Consider the following 11,691-nt stretch of genomic DNA (forward strand, 5'->3'; position numbering starts at 1 on the left):
TTCTCCCATCAGAGGGTTAGCATAGGTTTCACTCACAAGGGTCATGGTCGTGACATGACAGTTGACATAAATAAGTCCCTTAGCATGCATGTACACTTTATTTACTGTTGTGTGGGTTCATGATGCATTGAGCATAAGATGACTGAACGGTCTATTATTAATGTGATCTTGTGATGATTATACTTGTTGAATGTGAATTGTCTATGTGCTGAAGTCTGATCTACTTTTTATTTAATTCAAGAGTTGTTTGTTTTTAATTTGAGTCGGCTTATGATGTCTATCAGTACATAATATCATGTACTCTTCTTTTGCTGAGTGCAAATTGCATTTTAAGGTTCCTCCGAGATCCAATTCTAGTGTAGTCAACAGATTTTGATTCAAGGGTGAATGCTCCATTTCCACTTGCAATCTTTGTCCATCTTTCGAACACTGAGACTTAATATTTTACTTCTGTTGTTAGACATTCTATTAGATTTATTTTAGTTAGCTAGAAGTTCTCTACGATGATTTCAGTTCTTGGGGAGTTATTCAATATATGATTTAATTTAGTATTGCATTTTGTTTTATTTATAAAACTCAATGGATTTAAAATATTATTTTTATTTCTGATTAGGTGTAAAAGTTGGCTAAATATGGATTTTGATGGTTCTTTCACCAGCGGATTAGTGCGGGTGCTAGTCAGAGGCGGATTCAAAATTTTGAATCTTTAACTGCCACGCTACTTTGAACAATAATCTATGACAAAATCTCCAGCGTAGAGTAAGATAATATTTAAGATTTATTAGCAAATTTGCATACAAAATTTAACTTGTTTTATTGGTTCAGTTAAGATTTTACTTACAGAAGTTTTAGCGTTCTAATTTACTTATTCACAATTCTTTTTACAATAAATTCGCTAATGATTTGCATGGAAAAAAGCTTTAAGAAAATACACCCCAGTGCAGGACTCAAATTGCATTCATACAGTGGTAAATCTGAGCTTTAACCATTGGCACCACAAGACTTATTATTTCTAAGTGTGCCATGTATAATATTTATACTTTCCTTATAAATATATATATACAAATATACATATATATACAAATTTTCAACCAAGATCACGGTATGGATGTAGCACCCCCTTCCAACTACATAGATCCGCCCCTGGTGCTAGTTATAGCCATTTGGATCGTAACATTCGTAGTCCAAGAGACACCAAATTCGATGCATTATTCTTATTATGAAAATCCAGTAAAACTTCTTATTTTATTTTGTAGTATTCTTGTTCAGATATATGGAAGACTGTGAGTAAAATAATAAGTTTTTTCTCGAAAGAATAGGACTAGTTTTTGTCAAATATGACCGTTCCTTCAACATCATTTTTCTTCTTTGGTTTTATTTTGTTGGGTTTATTTTATTTAAACTTTGTTATTTCTACTCCTAGTTTATATTATAAGAGCTTGTTGAATTCTCGGGATACACCTTACTAGTGAAATATCCTTAGAACAGTTTTATACACGACTCAAACTTTCAAGAATATCCTAATATTCTGTGATTGTTCAACAAGATTTTCCCACAATACTAACTTGAGATGTGAACAAACTGGTCCAAACACAATATGATATTAACTCGAGATGTGAGCAAACTGATCCAAAATCGAAAAACACAAAAAAAACAAAAAGGAATATAATATCACTAATACAAAAATAAAAAGATATCATCACCAAATTTCCTTGTTATCTTATACTTCTAGTGTATTTGTTTGTGAGGTGTTCCATTTGAGGACATGTCTTTTTTGCTTTTCAATTGATCAACTTTGAATTTGAGCCAATTGATGATTTCAAAGACAAAGAAGACAAAAGCAAGAGAAGCAATAACAACAATGTAGGCAGGTCTCCATGTGTCTTCTTCTTGAAATATTTTAATGCCTTTAAATATGTTGACACAAATCACAATCAGCAATGCATAGCCAAGAGAAAGATGGTATATACTCCAGTATGTGTGAAGTTCATCGTTCTTGTTGGGCTTTAATCTTAGTGCAAGTGTCTGCATATACACATTAACCAATTGATTAATTAGTGTACATTAAATTGTCATTAAGGTTATAACGTAAATCATTATAATTAATTAGGAGGAACATAAAATGCATATTTCTAAGAGAAAAAGAAAAAACTTTTGAAACTTGTACATAAAACAAACCATACAAATTTATGCAACTATAAATAGGGATTTTTTGTGACTAACTAAAAGGTAGAAGGCGTGTCATTTAAATTGAAACAACAGAAGTAACTATTATTAACGATAAAAGTATATGCGAAAGGTGCATATAATATTTTTTTTATAAAAAAAATAAATTGATATAAACAATGAATGTAGAAAATCAAAAAGTTGGTAGATACTAGAGAGTTTTACTTGTAGGGTGGCAAATGTGAAGATGGAGATGCCATAAGCTCCATGTTTGGGAAAAGAATAATATTTGGAATAAGTTCCAAGCCAGAGGCCAATTGCCCAACCAGTTGCACCAAAAATATATCCACATGCTTGGCATGCCTTGTGAGCATGTTTCCATTGGTCATGTTCATTCCAATGTATTGGTCCCTTTCTGAAATACCTAGCTATTATCACACCAATAGGCAGTATTACACCCCAACCAATAATGCTAAGTATTCCATGAGTCTGCAAATACAAAAATAATTAAAAGTATTAATCTAAATAGTCGATCATTTAATTATTTAAATTAATATAATGGGAACATCTCTGTGTAAAATGAACTTTTTATATGCAAGAATGACCTACTACTTTCTAAAACATAGAATAGTGTAGTTTCTAATAAATGAAATTACCAATATGAATAAGAGAAAAAAACCATTCAGTACAATTATCAATATGCTCATTTTATCAATATGCTCATTTTATCAATATGCTCATTTTATTTGCTCCAATAGTTTTTGGATAAAAACATTGTGTATTTACATCAAAACAATTAACCAAGCAAAAAAAAACGTATTCTAACCATGGGACAATCAATAATAAAACAGTGAGACCAACTTACATATCATGGTTAACGAATTTGATAAATAAAAATATATATTAATTAATCAAAATTTAGTAAAAGAACTCCATACTCAAATACATGGTATGTAAACAGAATAGTCTCAACATATTTGGAGCCTAAAGCTAAACTTCATAGATAGGCCTTTTTTTTTGTCATATGTAAATTAAATAACTATAACATACTCAATGTAATCCTACAAGTGAAGTCTCGAGAAGGTAGGATGTACGTAGACCTTATGCAATAAGAATGTAAACAATGAAAATATTTAATGAAAAAATATAATATAAAGTTAGAATAATAGAATTTAGCTCAAAATTTAAAAAGTTTATATAATGATATTAGTATGAATTTGTTGTAGTGCTTAAAATTTAAAGAATACATCAAAAAATAAATTTGATCTTTTTATAAACACAAAACAATAGATTTTGCATAATGCAAAAAAGTTTGACCATTTGGTAGACGTTAGAATATTCAACAATGAGATAATAAAAATTGATTGGGAATAAAAAAAAGGTAAATGTAAGAATTGTAATGTGAGTTCATGATAATCACCAAAATATAAATAAGTTAACAAAATAGGTAGCCACATAAAAAAAGATACTATAATTAATTAAATACTATTCAATTTCTCAATTATTACGACGACCTCCACATTAAATAAAGTAAACAAATAGTACTATATATATATTCTTTAGGAAGAATTGAGGGCTTTAAAATATTTGGGTTCCAAGAGATTGCTTTAGTGGTCTTATGGCCGAGACGGGCCCTGTATGTAAAAACTTTATGTGGATAAGTTTTTATCTAGTTTGAAGGATGAAAAGAAATCAAGTTGTAGACCAGAAAAAAATATTTACAATATCAATCGCCTAAATTTTTTTTAGATAATTACTCACAGCCGTTGAATAATAAATGGGATTAATAACCTCTACCACATGCATGTTAAAATACAATAATAGTGCAACATTATTTTATACTATTATGTGTATATAAGTAAAATTCGAAAAAAAAATAATATAGACATGACTTACAATTCTTGCTTGACGACGTCTAGCAGATCTAATACTTATAGCTGTGCCAGTCTGCAAATCAATTATCTCTGTGCTATCATAGTTTTTGAGTGTTTTATCATGAATCTTGGGTTCCATTCCACTTGCAACTTTTCCAACTTGCCAAACATGATTAATTCTTGAAATATTAACTGTTTGAGGAAGATGTATAGTGGCTTCTATAATGTGATATTGAATATATTCAAGAGAACTAAATTTCAAATTGCTTACATTCAAATCAATTGGAGAAGGTAAGAGATTGCACCCTATTTTGATATATTGTGTGACATTGTATGTGTTACCAAGAAATGAACCATTTGTTTGTTTGATACCAATAAGTGCTTGAGTCCCTACCATTCTTGGTTCTGGTCCTAAGTTCAAACCCCAAGCCAGCCATCCTGTTACATTTTCTAATCTTGCTCCCACTATTACCTGTTGAAACAGAGGCGAATTGAGAATTTACAGTCGTGTACTACTTTTTGGCGGGGGAAGGGGTCGATCGATTCCTATCAATAATAATAAAAAAAATGGTAAAAGCGATATTTGGCAAAATTGAATTTTGAACGAAACAGGAAAAAAAAGGGAGAATTCAAGTTGCATAAGTATCAAAATAAAGACAAAGACGACTGCACTAACTTGATATTTTGGCATTATCGCTATAAAGAAGAGCTTCCAAATATTTCAGAAAAAATGGGATCAAAACTTAATCAAGAAATGAATTTTAGCTTCGAAACTCACTGAAAAAGACAATGTAAGAACAGGCATACAAAAAATGATCGAATCTTTAGACTCTTCGATCCAAAAAAGAAAAGAAAGAAGGTGCTCAAATATGATCGAAGTAATTAAATAGGAGGATTATAGCCCTAGAAAGTTATTCAAAACACAAGCATACAATTTTTATTGCATTTATTTATGGATGGAGCGGAAAGCAATAAGTTTAGTTGAAGTTATCGTAAATTAACCAGCTCTAGATCTGCCTCTAACCTGGAGAGTTTGAGTCGTGTTTTCTATTTTCCATCCAAATTCAACTCCATTCCTATGTTTGTATCTCTTGCATAATGTCAAATTTCTGCTGAGGGTTTCTGACAAAAAATTCTTAGTACAAGGATGGGCATGAATTGTCAATGAAAATAAACATAAAAGGATGATTGAGTTTGAGACCAAAAATATTAAACAAGATAGAGACATCTTCACTTTCTCTTTTTCTTTTATTTTATTGCCTTTTTGTTTTTTTATGTTTCAACCTCAACATAGGTATATATAATAGATAAGTTAAAAGGGGGAAATAAAAAAAAAATTAACTTGAGCATGCATCCATGAGTTTTTCCATGTAGTGAGAAAATTGGAGTTTAAAAGAAGTAACGTATATGTTCTGTTTTAATTTCTTTATTCATTTTTTCTCACTTTTTGTTGGATAAGGTCAGGATCTTTTTATTGGGAACAAAGTGTGAGTGTACCAATCAGAGTTGTTATGGAGTGGTATTTCTTTATCCTTGATTAGAAATTTTGAGTTTGACATGAATTTTATTGGGTATGAACTACACAATTCGTCATTATCAGGAAACGTTTTATCTTCAGTCTAAAATTTTTTGACTCGAATTCAAATTTAATCGAATCTCAATACGAATACCAAAAAAGATTTTTTTAAAAAAAGTGCTAAGAGAGTAAAAGCAGTGTTTCAACTACTCTTTTCACTTTATTTCTCTTTCTTGTGTTGCTTTTCTTGTTTAAAATGCTTTTACCAAAGTGAGATGCTATAGTCATATAGAGAACGTAACCACATGTGTTTCACATATTTAGTGTATGGGAAGGAATTGCACTCCAAGGACAAACATACTAGCTAGATGAAAAAATAAGATTTGTGAATTTCTCTATTAATAATGTTAATGATTAATGTTAATAAAGTCCCAACTATTATATAATTTGTACCCTTTAAGAGGTAACTAATGTTGTTCTAGAGGTTACCTATCTTTGGTAGGAATTCCCTGATTTGCCTCTGTCATATTGTAACTTAGTAATATAACATTTTTCAAAAGTGCATAACGTGAAAGTTTAGATAGCCAACCAATTCGGAGTAAAATTCCATTAATATTGGGACAACATATTCTATGGAGGGAATTATTGTTTTTTGTTAAAGAACAAGTAGTGCAAGTGGTTGTCCACTTGAATTGTTTTTTTTTCTTTACGTGGGGCCCACTGCAAGTTGCCTATTTGTTCTCTTTATCTTATGACTATAAATTGGTCATTTTGCAATGAAATGAAAAACATAGAAGCACTTAGACACGGCTTTCTCAATTCTTCTGCTCCTCTCTCTTTCTCTTATTCTCACCTTATTTTGCTAAGTTAATTTACTTTATAACATGTTATCAACATGATCCTTCATCACTTTGAGCAATTTTAACAAGGTAACAAAAGGACAAGAATTTTATATTCTGAAAATGTCGAATATCTTTAAACTTGAATTTGTTGCTCTTGATATTTCTGGAAAAGGCTACTCATCATGGCACTAGATGCCGAAATACACCTAGAATCAATGGTCTGGCAAACATCATCAAATATGACAATACGACATCTAGTCAAGATCATGCCAAAGTCATGATATTTCTCAGTCACCATCTTGACGAGAAGCTAAAATTACAGTACCTCACTTTAAAAGACCCCCTTAAATTGTGGAAGAATATAAAAGAAAGATATGACCACCTGAAGTTGGTCATCCTTCCACAAGCACGTCATGATTGGCTAAATCTGAGATTAATAGATTTTAAAAATATAGCTAAATATAATTCTGCCTTGTTTAGAATTATATCACAGTTAAATTTATGCGGAGAAGAAATCACTGAGCAAGACAAACTTGAAAAAACATACTCAACATTTTCACCTTCGAATATGCTCCTGCAGCAGCAATATTGCAAAAAAGGTTTTAAAAAATATTCTGAATTGTTTTCTCACCTTCTTATTGCTGAACGTCACAATGAACTGTTAATGAAAAATCATGATAGTCGGCCCATTGGTTCTTTGTCATTCCCTAAAGTGAATCAAGTAAACTATAACCAACGAAAAAGAGGTCATGACCCCAGTCGTATTCGTGGTCGTGGTCGAAGAAGAAATTATAATCATGATATTCGGCTGGCACAAAAAAATGATCAGCAGTATAAAAAGAAGAGTGAAAAGTTAAAAGCTTTACCAAAGAAAAATTCAGAAAGCATATGTCATAAATGTGGAGGTATGGAGCATTGGTCATGGACTTTCTGGTCATCAAAATATTTGGTTCAGCTATATCAGACATCTTTGAAGAGAGAAGAAAATAATTCAGAGATAAACTTTATCTCTGAAGATAATATTGAGTCTATGCATCTGGATGTAGTTGATTTATTTAATTTTTTATAAAAAAATATGAATATTGATAAGCCTAATAATATTTAAATAATTTTCCTTTTTATTTATCTATACTAAATAATATGTTTGTATTTTTTTAATTCATGTAAATAAATAAAAGTTGTATAATGAGCCATGTATTAATTATAATATTTACCTTATTTTTTTTGAAGAAAAATATGGATATGCCTCAAATTTTGTTTGGATCAATGATCAATCACAAGGATATTTGTGTAATTGATAGTGGAACAACTCATGCCATTTTTAAAGACGAGAAATATTTTTCCAACTTGCTTAGAAGAAAAGCAAATGTTACTACAATTTCTGGTAATTCAAAATGATTGAATGCTCCGAAAGAGCTACTATATTTCTGCCTAAGGGGACAAAAATTATTATAGAAGATGAACTATTATCTTCTAAATTCCCAAGAAACTTGTTAAGTTTTAAAGATATCCGCAAAAATAGATATCATGTTGCGACACTAAATGAAATGAATATTGAATATTTTGGTATAACCAAGAGTGTCTCAGGCCAGAAATATATTTTGGAAAAGTTACCAACTTTGTCGTCTGGCCTATATTATGCAAAAATTAGTGCAATTGAAGTACATTTGATTGTAAACCAGAAGTTTACTGATCTAAATACATTTGCGCTATGGCATGATTGGATAGGTCATCCTACATCAATAATGATGAGACAAATTCCTGAAAATTCAACTGGACATCCGTTAAAGAACCTGAAGATTCTTACGAATGATGAATTTCCATGTGCTGCTTGTTATCGAGGCAAATTAATTGTCAGACCATCGATCTTGAAGGGTGGCATTGAATCTCCCTATTTTTTAGAGCATATACATGGAGATTTATGTGGACCTATTCATCCATCTAGTGGATTGTTCAGATATTTTATGGTCCTAATTAGGGCTGTTCAAAACCGTCCGTTACCGATAACTCAACCGCAAAATTGGCTTATTGGCTTATTGGTATTGGGTTATCGGATTAGCGGGTGGGGAATGGATTTAAATTTTATAATTAACGGCTTATCGGCGTGGGGGACAGATTACTCAATTTTGTTATTGGGTAAACCGTTAATCCGTTAAGAATTTATTATATTTTAATATATTTTATCCCTAAACATATAAAATATGCATAATATTAATAATTTTTATTTGTAAACCTAAAATAAGGGCCAAGCCCATTTAATTAAACAGGCCAACCCAATTTAATTAAATAGGCAGGCCCATTTCTACTAGAAGCCCTACTTGACTACTTCAAGTCTTCAACTCTTCTACAGAGTTCTACAAAGACTTACTTCAGCAGTTCCGCCCCTCTTTAGACTTTAGGTTTAGCGAATTTGTGACTATTTCCGCCTCTTTCTCAGTCTCTCTCTCAAATTCTCATCTTGTGCCGCCTTGTCTCAGGTTTAGCTACTCCATAGTTCATGCAACTTTCTGAACTAAGAACTGTTTCTATCTGCTATGAAGAGAAATGAAGAAATCGTCGGATTGCGGTGATGTTTTTCATCTCCACAAGATGAGGTTCTATCTTCTATGGTTCGTATTCCCTGAGCAGATCTTCTTCTAATCCCTAATCTTTTTCTCTGAAACATTCTTTCTCTTCTTCTCAAACATGAAAAGATTTTGCAACAGTTCCAATCTTTTCCCTCTCATTTTGGGATTCTTGTTGTGTTAGTTCATGTTGATTAGTTGAACTCAATTTTCTTGTTTTTTCTTTAGCTTCCTGCTTTTGTAAAGCTTGATTTGATGTTCATATTAGTCCTGTATTTGTCTCAAGTCTAGTCTCCTTTATGTTTTCTCGCGTCTTCCCTTTTTTCAGTAATCGTAACTATATTTCATTGAAGTAATGACTGGTAGTTATTTTAAAATGTAAACTCAACAATTATGTTGGGACTTGTATACATTCAAATTGTATCTTTGCTTGAATATTTGAATATCCTGTCTGTTGTTTAGCTACTCCTTGAATGCAGTAGTTTAAATTAATTAAAGTGCTTCTTGTTTAGCTATCTCGTTTGTTCTTCTATTAATTAAAGTGCTTCTTGTTTAGCTATCTGCTTACCTAAATTACATTGTGCATGCCTGGTGTGAAGGGGAATTGAAGTAAGTGGCAGAAATTTTACATGTTACCATACCACCGATACACCGCTCGATAATTGCTAATCCGACACCAATCCAACCGATATCTTATAGGTTGGCTAGTGGATTAGTACTTTTAAAAGCCGATAACCGTTAAGTCAAATCGTTAAGCATAATAATCCGTCCAATCCGCCCGATAAGCACCCCTAGTCCTAATAGATGCATCATCAAGATGGTTTCATGTGTGCCTATTATCATCTCTCAACCTAGCGTTTGCGAAGTTGTTAGCACAAATAATAAAATTAAGGGCGCAATTCCCAAATTATCCAATTAAGGCTATTCGCTTTGATAATATTGGAGAATTTACATCCCAAGCTTTTGATGATTATTGCTTATCAATTGGGATAAAAATTGAACAGCTTGTTGCTTATATTCATACTCAAAATGGCCTTGTAGAGTCATTTATTAAGCGTCTTACAATTGATAGCAAGACCTCTACTAATGAAAACAAAATTGTCAATTACTGTTTGGGGTCATGCTATCTTACATGCAGCAGCACTTGTATGTCTCAGACCGACAATGTCACGCTCCGGGAGGGTACCCTAGACGTAACCGGCACTCAGAAACCATTTCTGGCTCCCAAGCGAACCACATAGCCTGATCACACATTCGTTCGTTCATTCATTCAGCGGAAAGTTTAAAAATAAAGAATAATTTAGCGGGCAACTCAAATCACCCATCCAACTCAAAGAATAAAGGCCATGGGCCGACAGATCAACTAAAATATTTGTCATTTAAAAATAGTTTGACAAGAATAACTCAAGGATAGAAATACTCAATTGACTCATCACTATCTAGTCTATGAAGCCTCTATCACTACTATCTAATTGGTGCCAATGACATGTTCATGGCTACCTCAAATCAAAATGAAAAGGGCTAACTCGATGTAAGAATACACAGACGGTGTCCTCCGAATGTAGGGGAGGACTCACCAATACGCTGAGTGCGAATAGATCCCCAATGATGCTCCTATTGAAGATCTCTTAAACCCGTCTCTGCACCATGAAACGATGCAGGTCCAAATAGACGTCAGTATGTGGAATGTACGAGTATGTAATATGGCAGAATGAAACATACCTCGAGGAAGAATAACATCGGTCCACATATCTCAAACCAGAAAGATAAGAGAGACTCAAATAAGGCGTCATAAATCTAAAGTAAGGATACAGTTTAGACAAAGACCAATCATATACCATACAATCCAATCCAATTATATATAATACAGTTCAATCAAATCATTTACAATTTGATCCCTTTCAATCATGTACAATCCGATTATATACACTCAACTCAACCATCAACTCAATAATCAAATCAAATCTAGTCACATACCATTCTATTCAATCTAATCACAATTCATCTAATCCAATCCGATCATATATAATCAACTCAATATTCAACTCAACAATCAGCTCAAGGGACTCAACTCAATAAATATGCAAATTAAATTATACAACGTTTTACAATTCAACTCCAAGGACTCAACTCAATAAATATGTAACAACTCACTCAAGTGTCCTAAGTCTAATAAGAAATAGTTTAGACAGGACTAACTCATAAGCATATAGAAACTCACTCAACTTAACTGACTCAGAGCACTATCAAGACCTAAATGGGAGTTTCTCTTATCCAACAACCATCACTTATGAGCCAGTGATAGTACAACAATCAGACGTTGTTGCCACGTCCGTCCATACCTTGCTAGGGCATGAACGCCTCCCTAATCATGGATACCATCGATTAGTCAAGTCCTATCATTTCAGGACAAATCTCTAGGGGAAGCATCCGACTTTAACGGTTCAATCCCCCCTACGTTTGGCAACATAGGTATTGGGTTCGAGTATAGACTATACTCTTGTCCAATTCAGTGCTCGATACTCCTCCCATGACTCCATGCTCATAAGACTCTATCCAATCATCTCAAACAAGCCCTCACGGCTAGTTTCATTTAGAACCTTGCCAACTCATCAACTCTCTCCTCAATTCAACTCAATCGAGTCATAATGGCAAGTCTCATTGGACTCCTTTCAAAACTCAACTCAAATCATCAAACTCTTCTCTTTAAAACTTGTACAATCTCAACT

General features: G+C 32.5%; 1 protein-coding gene across 1 annotated transcript; it reads right to left on the bottom strand.

The window, feature by feature from the left end:
* Positions 1-1,547: 1,547 nt before the first annotated feature.
* LOC129892464 (cytochrome b561 and DOMON domain-containing protein At4g12980-like) lies at positions 1,548-5,317 on the bottom strand. The gene is made up of 4 exons (XM_055968035.1): positions 5,065-5,317; positions 4,063-4,512; positions 2,392-2,655; positions 1,548-2,025 (listed from the first exon to the last, which is right to left on the bottom strand). The coding sequence occupies exons 1-4, from the start codon at positions 5,266-5,268 to the stop codon at positions 1,729-1,731; spliced, it is 1,215 nt and encodes a 404-aa protein (XP_055824010.1). The 5' UTR covers positions 5,269-5,317; the 3' UTR covers positions 1,548-1,728.
* Between the last annotated feature and the right edge of the window lie 6,374 nt (positions 5,318-11,691).

Source organism: Solanum dulcamara, chromosome 6, assembly GCF_947179165.1.
Source record: "Solanum dulcamara chromosome 6, daSolDulc1.2, whole genome shotgun sequence".
Lineage (NCBI taxonomy): Eukaryota > Viridiplantae > Streptophyta > Magnoliopsida > Solanales > Solanaceae > Solanum > Solanum dulcamara.